This window comes from Sturnus vulgaris, chromosome 3, assembly GCF_052056855.1.
Source record: "Sturnus vulgaris isolate bStuVul1 chromosome 3, bStuVul1.hap1, whole genome shotgun sequence".
NCBI lineage: Eukaryota > Metazoa > Chordata > Aves > Passeriformes > Sturnidae > Sturnus > Sturnus vulgaris.
The window spans coordinates 50038978-50055966 of record NC_142245.1 but is presented as its reverse complement, the minus strand read 5'-3'; the positions used below and the strand labels follow the sequence as shown (position 1 = coordinate 50055966).

The window sequence follows — 16989 nt, the reverse complement described above, 5'->3', positions numbered from 1 at the left end:
GGGAAGATCAAAGCCACTGCAGTCCCAGTGCTGTCTTTCCTTTGCCTTTCCTAAAGATATCCCAGGTGTCTTCATATGAGCCCCAAACTTCTGCTCATTTCCACCTACTCCCACCGGCTGCTGCAGGGGTGGGAGAAGCAGCATTTGCAGCCATGGCTGGGCATCAGGACCCAGTGACCTGCTTTCCAGTCTCAACAAAACTCACACCATCACTGAGGGAGAACAGCTCTGTGTGACAGCTCTGCACGAGCCTCAGCATAAAGACCTGCTGTCTTTGTGACTTCCAGGTTAGAAGGGGTGAAGGCTACAGAGTGCTACATGTTGAGAAGAACCAATGGGAGCATTTGCAAATGCTTCTGCTGTCAAAGCCAGAAAAGCAAACCAAACGTAACCATTGGAATAATTTGCTGACGTGCTGCGGGTTCATTGTGTCAAGGGCAGAAACTGAAGTTTAATCATTGAAACGTGGGTGAAGGGGAATTTGTTCCTCCTTTTGTGCACATCTGAATGTCTCTCCAGGTCTGGCCCTGGCAGAACTGCCCTAGGCTGGCCTTAGGGAAGCTTCATGCCCACAGGCAGAGGACAGACAGCCCCTCTGACCCTGGTTCCCTCCTTGGGAAACATTACCTGCAGGGAGAGAGGCACCAGCAACCCCCTGGGCTCAGTCCTGCATAATAAACACAGTTCATGGATAAACACAGTGCAGACAAATAACTATCTGTTTGACAATAAAAACAGCTCAGATATTGACACAAGGCGAAGATATCCCTGAGGCAGTACTCACTGCAAACCCATCTCTGAATGAGCAATAGTTAAATGTTTGTCCTTGCCTCTTTCTTTCAAAAGTAGGGCAAATATCTATAGAGTTCCCAGCGGGGTGGTAATCTAACTTTAACTTTCATACAGTCAAGTAAAACACCCGAGACCTGTGTTAGGGATGCAAGCAGGTCGTCTGAATTATGATTATTCAATCTGGTATTATTTTAATCTGGCATGCCTCTCACGTGCTTCATTTAGGTTCATCTTGACCTGAAAACTGCAATCTCAATGCCTTTTATGCCTTTATCTTTACAGGTGATTTATCTTGTTGCAGTGTATTTTTTCTGGGTTCCCCCCCCCCAAATATAAATATGTATTTTAGTAGCGAAGCCCTGCTCGTGAGACAGAGCGGCACATTTCATTGTCTCGGGTCTTGGTCCCCTTCTAGCAGCAGCCTCTTGCTTTAACTCTCGCTCTTGCTAATTGAGGCAGGAAGAGAATGAATTAAGAGCTACGGGAGGTGAAAGCCAACACCTCCCTTACAACCGCAGCGTGCTCCGAGAGATGTTTCCTTACTCGTTTACAAGACAATAGCCGAAAAAAATTGAGGGGGAGAAAATGACTGATCCTTCTGTATGAGATAATGGATGAGCCCGGGATGACCTGTTTTTTTCCTTGCGGTGGAGCGGTGCTGAAGACAGAGGGCACCCGCGCCCAGCCCACAGCCGTCGCCCCGCCGCCAGCGCGCCAGCTCGGGGCGGCCGGAGAGCCGCCAATGCCCGCTCTCGGCAGGCAGGGAGCCACTGCCTCACCCGGCCAGGTACGTCTCAGGGGTGACCCTCCGAGCGGCCCGCGGGGCTCGGCCGTGGCACGGCCGGCGGGGCCGGCAGGGCAGGCAGATGGCCCCGGGGACTCGAGGCTGCGGCGGGAGCTGCTTCGGGCGGCTCTGCCCGCCTGCGGGTGCGGACGCGCAGCCAGGACGGCGGCTCCCCTCGGAGCGTCGCCTTCCTCGGGACCGTCTGCAGCCCCAGCGGCGCTCGGCGGACACGCAGCCCCGCCGGCCCCGCACTCCTGCCCGCCGGCGGGGAGGGACGGAGCGGCGGCCAGCCCGGGGCGGTGCGTGCCGCGGCGGGCTCCGAGCCCCGGGAGGGTGTGCGGGTGTGTGAGTGCGAGCAGTGCGTTTGTGTGTGTGTGAGGCACGGTGCGTGTGCATCCGGGGACAGCGCGGCAGCAGCGCCTGGCGGGGGGCAGAAGTTTTGGGGAAGCGCCCCGCAGTGCTGGCGGGCGGCCGAGCCGGCGGTGGCGGGGCCGGGACAGCGGGACACTGGGACGCTGGAGCGCCGAGGCGGCGGAGCGTCGGGACAGCGAGACAAGGGGCTGCGAGCAGGGGACAACGGGACAGGGAGACGGCGGACGGAGGTGCAGAGGGGCTGGGCCCGCGGTCCGGCGGCTGCCCCGGCTGCCGGGCGCTGTCTCGGGTGCTGACGGCTCGTCGTGCAACAGGGACCCGGCCCGGCCGCGCTCCCGGGTGGCGGTGGCATCTTCCCTCCCAGCACGGCGTTTCCAGCCGCAAGCCCTGTCGCCGGGCTCGCCGCCGCTCCCCGCCCGAAGCCTGTCTGCACGGCAGGCGTGCCGGTAAGGCACATCGGGGCTTTGACCGCGGTTGCCTTAGTAACTAATATGTATTTTCCCCTGCTTTCATATGTGTGTCCTTGACTGAATTACAGTTTTGCCCCATATACAAGCAAAAGTTAATCTAAACTGCAGAGTGCTTTATTCTTCCTCTCTTCGCTGACCTTTAAATGACATTTCTCCTAGCTGGCAGGGCAGACTGCTCGCTTTCTCCTTTTACTCACATTATGGATGGAGAAAGGAAATGTCTAAACTGAGAAAGACGCCTTCAGGTAATCAGAATGCAAAGGAAGAGGCGCTTGTCACTCTGCTTTCAGGAGTAGGGCCGCTGGGGTCGGGCTAGGGCCCTTCTCCGACGAGCTACCTACCTCCTGAAACTTTTAAAACTTCCCGGGGTCAGAGGGGTGTGTGTGCTGGCTGGAGGTGCGGGAAGTACCCGCCTTGGCTTGAAAAGCAGGCACAAAAAGGATTGTAGAAACAACATATGTGAATATGCATTATCGTATACCAAGGCAAATAAATACATGTCTTAATCCCTCTTGAAACTTCTTGTTGAGAGGCTTATCGAAGCAAATTGCCTTGGGCTTTTAAGAGAGCAGTCATCTCTAACCGTGCGGGGTTGCTTTATCGAGCTCAAGTTTGACATCAATTTCCTGGTTAGCCCGTTTTATCCCCTTTTTCTATGCCACCAGGTTAAAAGTCACTAGGATGACAGCTGTCTTGGCACCTTCAAGAGTGATGCTGTGAGGCTTCCCTGTGATGGTATTTGGAGCAACCTGGCGGTCGTCGGGGAGAAGCAGATGCCATTTCCTACATGTCCTTAAACCATGTGCAGGCAAGGGGAGCCCATGAAATTTGTAACCTGGGTCTGGATGACATCGTGCAACAAAATGATTGGTGTGCTGCTGGTCTTTTTCCCTGCTCTGCTCCTGGAGATGGACGTGCTGCCCAAGAGTGGTGGTCGGAAGGTTCTTCTTTCTGCAGCCTCCTCACAGCGGTCGGTGGCTCGGATGGACGGGGATGTCATCATCGGGGCCCTCTTCTCTGTCCATCACCAGCCGCCAGCCGAGAAAGTGCCCGAGAGGAAGTGCGGGGAAATCCGGGAGCAATACGGCATCCAGAGAGTCGAAGCCATGTTTCATACTTTGGATAAAATTAACGCAGACCCGGTCCTGTTACCTAACATCACCCTGGGCAGTGAGATCCGAGACTCCTGTTGGCATTCCTCCGTGGCCCTGGAGCAGAGCATCGAGTTCATACGGGACTCTCTCATCTCCATCAGGGACGACAGGGACGGAGGTACCCGCTGCATTTCCGACTCGCAGACCCAGACCCAGCCCCAGACCAGACTGAAAAAGCCCATCGCGGGGGTCATCGGCCCCGGCTCCAGCTCAGTTGCTATCCAAGTTCAAAATCTGCTCCAACTCTTCGACATCCCCCAGATCGCTTATTCCGCCACCAGCATCGACCTGAGCGACAAAACGCTGTACAAGTACTTCCTCAGGGTGGTCCCCTCTGACACGCTTCAAGCCAGGGCCATGCTTGACATCGTCAAGCGCTACAACTGGACCTACGTCTCCGCCGTGCACACGGAAGGTGGGTATGGGGCAGCCCCCGCCGTCCCGGGCCGGCCCGGGGAGCTGCGCCTGTCCCGGGTCACCCGCCGGGACCCGCGCCGGGGGCTGGGCTTCTCCCCGGGAGAGCGCCGGCAGCTGCCGCCCGCGGGCACCGAGGGGCGAACGCGGAGAAGCGAGGGGGTGCGGGGGTGCCGTTCCGGCGGCGCGGAGGCATCGGGCAGCGGGAGGGGGCAGGAACGCCCGCAAGAGATCGGGCGTCTCCCCGGCGGTCCCGGCCCTGTCCCCGTTCCCACACAGAGTGGTCCGCGTGCTTGTAAATAAAAGTTAACAGATGCGAGCAGCTGGATCTGGGGCGGGCAGCCTCTCCCCTCCGGCTGGACCGGGGTGGGTCGGTGGGGCTGGTGAGTCTGTGGGGATGATGCGCTCGGTCGCTGCCATCGCGGGGAGTTTGACAAAACGGAATCAAGGCTCGGCAGGGACTCCAGGATTAGCTGCTGGCTTTGCTGCGTGTGAACTGATTTCCTGGGTCTGCGAACAGAGAGGGAAGAAACCTGAAAATCCCTCCCCGTTCCAGGTAGCCCCTGCAAAGCCAGGTGCCGTGGGAAAGGCCAGGCAGGGGCTCATGCAGCTTGCACGCAGCTTGAGCAACAGTCAAAGCTATCGCTCTGCACAACCTGTTGACAGTCAACAGGTCTTCTTAATTTTTAATATCAAAAGAAAAACAGCAATAGTAAGGTTGTTTTAAAGAAGAGATATTGTTTTATAGCCAGGCTAGGTAGACCAACATAAATTGCAGTAACTGCCTTTGATGGAAAATAAACTCTTGTGATATATTATTGAGATATTTCTATAGTCCAGTTGTGGTCCTCAAAATGGGATTTCTGAGTATAAAATTGCAAATCTTTTTATAAATCTGAGTATAAAATTGCAAATGACCACGTTATTGCTGTAGCTTTGCTATTATTCTGTTTATCTGAGTGTATCTTGTACGGGTTTGATTTATGAGTCCCTGTGCTTACTGAGCTGACTCCACACCTTTCATTCTCACAGAGGTGACTAAGTAAAATGAGGGAAGAACATATATTGTGACAAAAAAAAAAAAAAATCTCCAGGAAGAGCTCCATATTTATAACATTTAGAAGGCAACTGGATTGATCTGGACACCAAAGCCAGAAAGTGCTGCAATTTGAGGGGGCTGGGGGACAAGTGAGAGCATGAAGCAATGACCTGAAATTTGCAGTTCATTTATGCCCTGTTCAAATGAGAAAATGAGATGCTAGCAAGACTCCAACATAAGCTATTAAGATTCTCTGTTGTTGACAAATATGATTAGATTCTGTGGAAGGCCAGGATGAGAAATAAACATGAAAGGGGAAAATTCTTTGTTGATCTAAATAGCCATGTCTCCCTTCAAGGCACTCTGGGGTACTCTGCTGTGCCTGAGGATTTGCCTCAAGGGACTGGCTGCCTCTCTGTCCCACTCCTGTTAACATCAGTGGACCTTATCTCGTTTGGAAAAGACAACACCCTCTGAATGTTCATTTTAAAAAAAGATCATTATAAGAATCAACTTCAGTCATTACTTGTGAGAAATTTTAATTAGATACCTATTTTTATGAATGTTACTGACTGATGAAAAATAATTGTTGCAAGATATTTTTAGACTTCTGAAATGATACTTCTGAAAATAGGGGTAGCCCACAGGGCAACACTCCTCTTAGGAAAGGTCACAACAATTTTACAGATCGTGGAGTTTGAGATTCAAAATTTTTTATTATTAATATGTGTCTGCCATTCATTTATTGTTAAATTCAAGCCAAAAATGTCACTGAAATTATGTAACAAGCTTCAATTTTTGCATTTCTTTCCAGAAAGACAAGTTATTGACCCCCATCCAATTGCTGTTGGGTAGATTCCAAAGACTTTTTTCCTTCGATTTAAAGTGAAATTAGTATTCATGAAAATCGGTGTAAATGTTTGCATTTCTGTTACTTCAAATCCTATGCATTCACTGTATTGTTAAAGGTGAAATCATTCTTCCCAGACAACACAAAGCCACTCTGAATAATAGTCTGTGTGAGCAGAGCTGCTCCATCCATGCTATGTTTGGAAATATGGGGATAAAGTGTAGTCAGAAACATTCCTCCTCCACAATTACTCATAGGCCTCTACACTGTCTTTATGGTGGGCTGCAAAACGTGCTGGGAGGAATTCTAGGGTATCACTGGTTGGGAATCTCTTCAGCAGAGACTGTGAGGAAGAGGCACGTTTCTAGGAAATGCACAGTTAACACTGTGAAGAAGTTAATTCCTTCCCCTTCCAGGTGCTCCAGATCCAGTTTGACCCCCTTTCCAGGGCAGAAAAGCTGCTTATTTCCTACCTGACCTCTGGTTCTCATGGGGATGGACAATGCTCAGCTCTTGTAGGCGCCCAGCCACAAGGGGATGCAGTGAGACCACTGAGCTGACTGACCGCCTGTGTCAGTGAGCCACATTCCTCAGTCCTCACTGACCCAGGGTCATGGAAACTGCCCGGAGAGATGAGCCCTTTCCCAGCCTGAACCATCCAACTCCTCTGCTCACCCTTCCTTGGCTCCTGCAGCCTAATTGAAGTTGGCTGAATGCCCAAACCAATACCTGGGTACACAATTATAGTTTTAATGATAATCAGAAATAAATACCACACAATTTGTTGTCCAAATTTCTTAACATGAAGCCTACACATGCCATAAGTATTAACATAAAGAGGTCATCCATATAGGAGGATGTCCTTAAGTAGTTTGCATTTGACATGGAAATTTATCCTTCATGTGCCAATATGATAATTAATTAGGGATGATGACTTTTAACTACACTCAGTCTCTACACTCTGGTACATGAAGCTGCATGGAGATGTGCCAGACCTGTTGGGGTTTTTTACACAGTGGTTTATTAAGAAGTATAAACAGTACCTGGGTAGAAAACTTCTCAGTTAGTCAATAAAATCTGTTTTCTTTTAGATTAAAATTTACATGTAAAACTCCACATCAAATAAGAAAGAAAGGAGTTTAGTTATTTTATTATGTATCCCAGCTGAGCATAGTTGCCCATCATGAGAGTCAATTTTTTCCCAGAATGGGCAACAGTCATTTAATGCTGTAACAAATCTGTGCATCTGTCAGTGTATGGCTGTATGACCATGGTTGCAAAGCATTTTTAAGGCTATTATATTTTAAAATTTTCTTCAAAGATAATTCAGTGTTGGAGTTCTTGGCAATTTCTACATCTCAGATTTTAGCCTTGAAAGTTATTCTTATCTTGAAATGCACATAAGTGGACGTTTACTTTTGAGCCAAAGCTTCCTACAGAAATCAAAGGCATCAAAAAGCGAGTGGGTTAAATTGGGCACAATCCTTAGTGTGATAAGGGCAGAAGGAGCGACACTTGCCAAGGGTACCTTTCCAAGTGAGATATTCTGGTCTTTAGCAAGATAACTCAGAGCCATGTATTATTCTCAACTTAGACCAGGCAGCCACTGGTGATTTGGTAACACTGTGAAGAATTACAGGGGACATTTTCTCCCTTTCCTGGGGAAGAGCCCCCGGAACAAGGCTCAAGAGGCACAAGTCTCTGGAACAAGGCAAGGGATAGCAAGCACCACTGCTGTGCTACTTTCATGCTGAAGGCAGAGAAATCAATGAATTTCTGGGGTTGCCACCAGAAAATGCAGAATGGTTATGAGATGGCTGTAGGTTACACTGACTTCCAAAACCCACTAGACACCTCCACCCTGGCTAGTGGTCAGCATGAACTCTGCACCAAATCCCTCACTTTTAGCTATTCCTCTTGTACATGGAGCAGGAGGGATGGTGGTGTAAGTACTCCTTTTATCACCTCATCTTCAAAGTACCTCACTTCTGAATAAGCAAATAGAAATACTTAGTGCCTGTACCTGGATTTCATTTCAGTCATTGCCTACTTGTTAGCCTTATAAAATCTGTGTGAGCATTTATTAGAATGCTGTTTGCAATTTATGGATCTTGCTTACACTTTATTGTACAAATACCTCTTTATAAACAAGATTTCCATTCCAATAGATTAATATGCAGACTTTGCAGAAGCAGCTTTGGAAATGGAATGATTAAGATAATTGCACCAAATTTGGACTGTTTAGAAATTAATTTTAGAGAACTGTGAGATGTTTCTGCTCTTGATTAAATTTTGTCAGATTTGTATTGCCAGGCTGTTCCTTTTTCTTGAGTATAAGGCTTAAAATGAACTATGATGAAGCAGATGGCACAACTGTAAAGACTTTCAGATCAAAGTAGATGGTAAGTATATTATCTTCACAATGATTTTTGGTAACCTGACTGCTGCACAATATCCATCGTACAGGAAACTCATAAATATGGTTCTATATGTTGGAAAGAGGATGGAAAGGAGAGTTTTGTGCTTTATTGTAAATTTCACAAGAAGTAAGTTCATTCAGTAGAACCCACTAAAGTAGCTTTAGATATGCTAGAAGATAATACTTCTTTTTAAAGATAAGTGGGACTATATTGATCAAGTAGCTCAAAGGAATGATTTTCATAAAATTGTGCTTAATTTCTCAGAAGGTGTTTCTAGTGATGTTCTATTAATTCTATGGTGTCACTCAATGATTAATACTTTTTGATAAAATTATTGTCGGGCAACAGAGATAAGGAATTCTAGTTCAAATGTTTGAAATTTTAGAGTGTGCAGATGTTTCTATAGATACCAACAATTACAAAAATGGTCTTAAAGGTTAAGCTCATGTGCTGGTATGAATAGTGCTGAGATGTGTGTTCCTGAATGCACATTTCAATCTATATTTTCCTGTGTTTATCTTGCTTCACCAACCATCTTCAGAGGCTTTGTGACAGAAAAAAGGAAAGGCATATGTCCCAAGGAGAACAGAAATCAGTTTCAAAACAAGTATCCCTACATTGGATGCATTAATTGTATTAATTAGGAGGTGCTGAGAGAATAATTTGCATAGATTAACATTGGAAAAATTAAAGTTGATGACAAACACTGTGGGGACCAAGAGAAATTCCTTCTTGAAAATGTATTGCTTTGCATTACTCCTAAATTCACAAGTAGTATAGCTTTTCAACTACACAACTGGCAGCTGCATGAGTTATGTCAGCTCAAAAGGTTCATCGAACTCCTGTGCCTGCCTTCTCAGCAATACTGCTAGAGTTCATATTTATCAGTCAGCACAATGCGTTCATTTGTGCTTTATTTTTTACTACATTATGTCCTTGCTATCAGATTTTTATGTCCTACAATCTTTGTTAACTCCTGCAGGTTTCTTGTTTCACTGAAGGTTTTTAAAAATGTTAAATGACCTCAGCTTTCTCAAGAAGCAATATGAAAATGCCTCTAAAATATACCTTTGAACCTATGGTTCGTGACATTGAGGTGCTTGCACTGAGGTTTCTCAGACAGAAAACAAAAAGCTATGTGGAGTAAAATCATGTAACAGAAGCCATGTCACCCACTGAGAAAGATTCTTTAGGGGCCTGATACATCAGTGAGCTGGTAACAGTAGGGAGAGACCAGGAGCATTGCACCTGCCACATGCAGCCCAGAAAAATGCTGATCAAAGCCATTGCTAACTGGGGCTCCCTGACCCACACGAAGCAATACAGGGATTTCAGTTTACCTTTTGGGTGGCAGGAGTGCTTGCTGCATAAGCCACTGTCACAGATGGCAGTAATTAATACCTGTGCCTGCAGTCTGAACTGGAGGGCCAGGAACTGATTGGACATAATTGCACCTAAATAAACTGTCCTTTCACTCGTGTGTATCTGAGGAATGCTGAGGGTCATCACTACCTGCAAGGGACAAATGCCACCCTGCAGGTAACCAACTCAGGTTGGCAGTCTAATTTTTCAATAGCATTTCCTCAAATGTTGTTGTTATTATTATTATTACTATTATAACTAATTAATGTGCATCCTAATAGAACAATTTATAAATCTGTTTTGCCAACAGAAAGTTGGCTGTTGAAGAGAGGCTGAATATGAAAAGAAACAAGAGCAGGACAAAGCATACCTCCACAGTTCCAGTCTGGAGCAAGTTCCCACGTCCTAGGGTTACAAGCCACTAGCGAACATTTCCTTTGGAGTTCATCCAGTCCCATTTGGTATCATTTATACTTTGGTCTCTAGAGAATCGCAGAATCACAGAATGGTTAAGGTTGGAACAGACCACTGGACGTCATCTAATCCAGCCTCCATGCTCAAGCAGGGTCCACTAGAGCATGTTACTCAGGATTTTGTCCAAATGTTTTTTGAATATATCCTGGAGAGGAGATTCCACAGTCTCTCTGGTCAGCCTGTTCCAGTGCTCAGTAACACTCACAGTAAAGACATTCTCTCTCAATCTTATAAATTAATTGTAACTTGTGTGAATAAATTTTACTTGTCATTCATTTAAAATTATTCTTTAATAAATGCCTTCAGAATTACCTTCAGAAATTCATACAAAACCATTCATAATTTGTTAATCCTGTTCATTATTCTGTACTTCTAATTCCAGTATGAAATGTGGGCAAGCAGAGCTGTATTCAGTATTCAGGGTGGGGGTACACCGTGGTTAAACTCTCTTGTGAGGTAACAATTTCAGTATTGCTCTCAGACCTTTCCTGATAAACTTCCAGTAGTCCATTAATTTTATAATTACCACCATCCACTGAATGGATATTGTCAGAAAATACCTTAAAATTACCATAAAACCTTGTTCTTAAATGGTAAGGCTTACTTCAGAGGCCATTGCACACAGGGTTATCTTCATGTGTGCTACCCTTAATTTATTAACACAAATTTTATTTCCTACATTTTGGCTCCTATCAGTTAGCCAATTACTAATCCAGGACCTTCTGTTGTATCCTGTATTACCTCTATTTCTGTCAGAGACTTTAATAAGAGACCTCATCAGAAGCTTTCTTAAATCCTGAGTACTCTATAGTGATTGCATTACTCATGTGGTTACCTGCTCCAAAAAAGAAGTCTAATTAGCTTCTGAGACATGTGGGGGCTTTTTCTGAAAAGCTGTGTTAGTTTTTCCCTGATAGGGCATATTTTTTTATTTGTACCTTAATATAGTTTTGGTTTTGTTCCTGCCAATTAGCTTTGTGAAGAAATATCTGAAGTCTGCAGAAATATCATGTCTGTTGTTCACTGGATTACCCTCTATGCATCTCTACTTTCCATAAATTCACTTAAAAATGAAAACTGATACATGAAAATATAAAACTGCTTTTTCTACTTTACTGCTTGTTTTTGTGCTAAGGCCCCTGTAACTGGTGTTATCGTGTCACCATAAAAATTAGCTGGTATTAGAAATTCGTTGAAGTCCAACTTACGAATTTGGATTTGTTCTAAAACATATTCTATTGACACTCTGAGACAATGGTTCATTTCTATCCTGCATAAGGAATGACCTTTGTGTGAGATCTGTCCTATCTGCCTTCACAGGCAGTGCAGACTGAGAGAATTAATTTAACTTTTCTGTTGTGGTTTTATCTTCCCTGAGTGCTCTCTTTATGTAATTGGTTATCATTGAATATCAGGCTAGTTTCCCATTTCTTGAATATTTGAAGAATGGTGGGTTATTAGATTCTATGCCTTTATGTCTCAGAATTGTTTCATCTTGTTGTTTTTTTTCTTGTGGTTTTGTATTTCAATTGTCAAGGTATACTCTATTTTCTTTCCCTCATTAGGACACAACTTAGACTTTTCAAAGTATTTGTTTTAATTTTATTTCATTTTGTTTATTTTAATAGCATTAAGAAATTTACTTTTTTGCTTTATCATGCCAGTTTTTTTGAACCTTTTGGAACTTTGCCCCTCAGCCTCTCACATATTCCTGACTACTATTCATGTGATTTTTAGTATTTCACTCTTTTGGCTACTTCTTTTAATGTCCTTGAACTTGGCTTTCTCGTCTTGGTATAATTTATTTTGCTTTGAATTAAACATTACTTTTACTGATTTTTTATTTCACATGCAGCTCTTTTCTGTCCAAATATCAATATAGTCACAACTGCAGACTACTTTTTTGGATAGTTAGATCTTAACAATTTGTATATGGCTTAAGACTAAATCAAGAGTTGCTTCTTCCTTTGTGAGTTCAATGAGCAAATGAATAACACATGAAATACATGAAAAAGAAAGCAATGCACAGTATGTAGATTTGTCTTAATTTTCTATTATCCAACCTACAGTCTGGCACTGCTACTTACAGAGCCAGAGTGTCTTAATAGCATTTTGTGATATGGGCATTGTGCATCACAAGCGGTTTCCTCTTCTGCTGATCTGCTGCCTAAGTGGCTTGTGTCTATCAAAAATCAATGAGACAGACACTTCATTTTACTGACAAGTCACATTATTTGTTCTGTAGTATCACAGTTATTTGTTCAAACAATTTTCATTCATAATCTCTCTTGAACATTTATGAAAAATGAATTTCATAAGGGATATTTGAATTATGTTAACAGCCATCAATGATTTTAAGTCTCTCGAAAATTTGACAGTAATATTTTAAGCATGGGCACTTGGCCATTCTGGTAGACAAAGAAGAGAACATCATGTCTCATGCTGGTGCAGAAGGCAAGTGTAGCAATAAAGCTCCTATCAAATGCTCATTGAAGTTAATTGGTGGCCCTCTGTTGAGTCTAGTGGAACCTTAATGGAGCTCAGCACAGCCATCAGATGTTGTCTTTTCAGGTTATTGAGCTGACAATACTCAGAAAGCCATAAAAATCTACAGGGGTTGTGAATCCCACATCTAGGTGTATGCCACAGTTAATTGGAAGTAGTGTAAAACTGTGCAGAAACAAAACTGTGTTTGTTGGATTTGCATAGATATTAGAGGATATTCAGATGCGTAACATTTTCCTTCCAACTAGAAGGAGGCTGAATCTAGTTGTCATTCAAGTTCTCCAGTGAATTTAATACTTGCTTCACTTTGCAAAATGTCTGAGGAACAAACCTTCATTTTCTTAAATGCAGTTGTTTCACTAGCAACATTCATCCTTATTCATCTGTGGATACAGACGGGTTTGTACAAGCTAGTAATTTCCCAGACACTTATTCACACAAAACTCATCCTTGAAAACAGCAATAACAACCAGACATGAATATTGCTGAAATGACAACTACTGGAAATCTGAAAAAGTGTTCATAAATACTCTCTTAAAATGTTTGGCCAGGCTCTGTTGAACATTGAATATCTTTTCCTAGGTGGAGTAGAATATAAGAGATAAATTTGCAATTAATGGTCAGGAAGTGAGAAAACCTTTGAAGCTTGTATATACGCCTTTCTTACCCATGTGGTATTGTGGAAAGGCTTCAGCAATATTGATATTGAAATTGATATTGATATTGAAATTGGTGATCCTCCTAACAAGAATGTATTTCCCTAACTGCAAGTCCCACGTGAGTAGATCCCAGTCTCTTGCCAAAACAGCAAATATGTGAAACTGAATGTTGGTAGTACTGTTAAGAAATGCTGCGTTATGGAAAACTGTAGGATTGTTTGAGAGACTGGAAAATAAAAATCCACTTCTATTGAACTATTCAGAAAGGGTTACAGTAGCAGGCTGATAGCATTCTCTTGGAGGATGCCCTTATTTTCCAGGCCATATTTCCAGGTAGGATAAAACCCATTCAGCATAGGATTAAAAACTCTACAGCTATCAGCTATAGGAAGAAAAGTGTTGAGCTGGGACAGCTGCTCCACTGGAACAAAAGTGTTGAAGGTTTTGAGAAGGAGGAATGAGATGAACAGCAGCTCTGACAGCAGCCTCGACAAACTGGGTGTGACTTAGTCCTTTCTTATTCCCTTCCACCCTGAAGGCACTACAATTGTGTCTCTCAGGTGTCATTGCATTTCCTGTTAAATAGGCTTAACCTTCCTCTTTCAGTGGATACCTGCACAACTCAAATAATTCTTCGTACGCTGTCAAGTTAGACCAAGACACCAAGATGTGACAGCTCAGTCTGGGCATACTAGTGACATGGTGCCAGTGTGTGTCACCCAGAGGCATAATTCCTTCCCTTCTCACATAGTGCTAACCTGGAAATGACATTATGACAAGAAGGTTCTCCAGAAGTTCCTTATGGACTTGTCACCAAATTCAGAAAGAGATAAACAATACTCTATTGAACATATACCCCTAACTAAGCCCTAGTCATGTCCTTCAGTATTGGCATCCTGAAAAAGGGTAGGATAAGGATGTAGTAAAAGTGGCATTGAGAAAGTAATGTGCAAAACTGATGCTGTGAAGTTGAGTGAGTCAACAAATATTGATTTCAATATATTATAGAACAGCTAAAAATGGACACTATTGAGTTATGCCAAAAATCCAAACACAAAAGATAAATGAGCTGTGCCAGACAGCTCTGGCTACCAAGACAGTAATCCCCAAAATAATAGTAAGATGGTGATGCAGACTTCAACTGACAAAAAATTGTAATTAAATTAAAACAAATCAGTGTGACGCTATGAAGAATAGCTCTCTCAAACAAACCTGATTTTATTCCCTGATGAAAATGCAAACTTGGTAGTTAGAGATTGAAAGTGCAGATCAAGTATCTTAGATTTCTTTTCAGGCACTGAATTAGTATTACAGAATATTTTTTATTAAAAAAGCACTGTGCAATGTCAGAAAAACAGATGTCCCATAAATTTAAACTCAGCATACTGATCTCAGCAAGTAAAAGGTGACCATCAAGTGCAGCTTACATAGGAGAATTATGTCCTTGAAAGAAGTCCTAGTACACTTTATAATTATAAAGGAACTATATATAAAAAAATTCTCAACACAAAAGCTAATGTCATCCTTGAGAAAGTGGGAACTTCACCTCAATCTAAGGATTATTATTTTTAATTTTAGTATTTGTTCAGTTCTGTTGTCAACTTTTAAAAATCAATACTAAAATATTGAAAAGAGATAGGGATAAAACTCTGAATGATTTGAGGGCTGGAAAAAAGTGCTTAATAGCAGGAATTCAAGCCAGCTTAATCTGTCTGGTTTTTCAAAAAGAGATACAGTTTTATGTGTTAAAAATGCTTCATTTCCTCCAAGCAAACAAAGCCACTGGGAACTACAGGGCTCTGCATCGTGATGGTTAAATGCAAAACAAGCACTAGTTGCTGGTAAGCCAACAAATTCCAATTAGAAAAAAAGACCAATATTTTTGCTTGTGCTGGTTATTAATCTCTGAGATAAATGACTGAGGAAAGTTCAAAGTTTTGATGTTGTCTAATCAAAGTTAGCTGCAGATATTCCAGAACAGTTTTATTTGAATTGCACTTCACTGGACACAGTACAGCTGGATCTGGAGCGAAATGTATGGGCTGGAATTTGATAGGTGGTGGTGGTCAGATAATAAGACTGAAAATTATTTTATCATTGAATCTTGTTAATTTCTGAATAGTTTTAATCATGTAAGGAGGCGAGAAAACTGTTTTATGTAAATAGTAGCTTAATATTTTGTTTATTCAGCTTCCTAGAAACATCCGAAGTATCCTGTGCTGTGGATACCTATTGCAGAGGAAGAGAAACTCAGGACAAAATAATCCCATCAGTTAAATTCAGCCCACTGTTTCAGTTTACATGCAGTATTTTAAGTCAATATTTGTCCTCTCGTCAGCAGTTGGTGCCTGTAATTCATTTTGCCCTTAGACTACAGAACCTCAGTTCCTACTGGTTTTGTTTGCTTGGGTGAAATTTCAATTTTCATGTGGAATTTATACTTCACTTATTCTCTTATTTGTGACATAAATGTTGGCCCCTGTGACTGAAGAAAACAGCAGGTTTTCTAAAAAGATGCAATGACATTTTCCAGTGGTCTCGCTAATTAGAATATTTCTTTGTACCTAAAATGATTTAATTCATATGACAACCCATGCAAAGTAAATGAATTAAAAAACACTATGAAAACAAGAATTTGATAGCTAGGTTAATTAACATTCTTACCCAGTAGTTTTTCTAGAAATTAATTCAGTGCTGAATTTCTGATTATCTTTTAATTTAAACACATATAATATGGACATCAGTCTTTTCTGCTTGTTTCAGATCCCAATCAACATGTTATATAATACAATCCCTTCATGCAATGAACATCTTAATGTCCTTTTACAAGGCAACTTAGAGTATAGCTATGTTTGTAAAATCTTCTGTACTTATCACATCTGCTTCTGACTTTTCTACTGAGTCCAAATAGATGTGAAATAATGCATCCTACCTTCGGCATAGGTATGTTGTTGTCTATGAAGTGAGAAACAGGAATGCAGTGGTACCACAAATATCCAGAGTCACATAACTGTTTTTTATAGTTCATATCCTAAGGACATATGAATAATAAAATTGTCTTCAAAGTTCTGGTAAAACATCTGTATTCAGAACTATGGTTTGGCTTTAATGAAGTCAATAGGAGCTATTGACTGAAATTTAGCTGTGATGATGCTATGTGACCATCCTGTAAGGTGCAGAATGCTCTTGCTTGATCCCAAATGGCAAGTGAATGCTACCTTAACTTTAAGCACTGGGATTATGGAGGGGAAGAGCTAACCACATACTTAGACAATACAGTTTCTGGGAGTAGATAGCATCACAGCAGTGCCCAGTGCCTTACGAGATGGGGCCTGGTGTGCTTATCTTACATTAAGGACAATCTTTCTACTGATAAAATAGACATTTATAAGCCTTGTAAGGGACTCTGTAGTGGGTTAGCCTAGGGGGAAACCAAAGAGCCTTAAAACTGTGCATATCAAGGGATTATGAAAATTGCTGAGTGGGTTAAACAAAGACAGGCTGCAACCCACTGGAGAAAAAGAGCAGGATTTTGGATGTATTATTTTGAAGTGACAGGAAAAGTTAGTTGCTGCAGTCTTTCTTAATTTAAAGTGGAGTGCTGAGCTAACTGATTAGTTTGGCTTTCTAATTTCTGTTTATTTTCTAATTTTATGAATAGAAGATCAAAGCAAGTAGGCAGCTAAGTGAGCGT

General features: G+C 42.7%; 1 protein-coding gene across 3 annotated transcripts in view; it reads left to right on the top strand.

Annotated features, from left to right (window-relative positions):
- Positions 1–1491: 1491 nt before the first annotated feature.
- The window catches only part of GRM1 (glutamate metabotropic receptor 1), a 180873-nt gene continuing 165375 nt past the window's right edge, over positions 1492–16989 (top strand). For all 3 annotated transcript variants that reach the window (XM_088161597.1, XM_088161599.1, XM_088161598.1), the window contains exons 1-2: positions 1492–1579; positions 3084–3987. In XM_088161597.1, the coding sequence (XP_088017723.1) occupies positions 3219–3987 (769 nt within the window). In that variant the 5' untranslated portion in view covers positions 1492–1579; positions 3084–3218. The remainder of the gene's footprint in view (positions 1580–3083; positions 3988–16989) is intronic.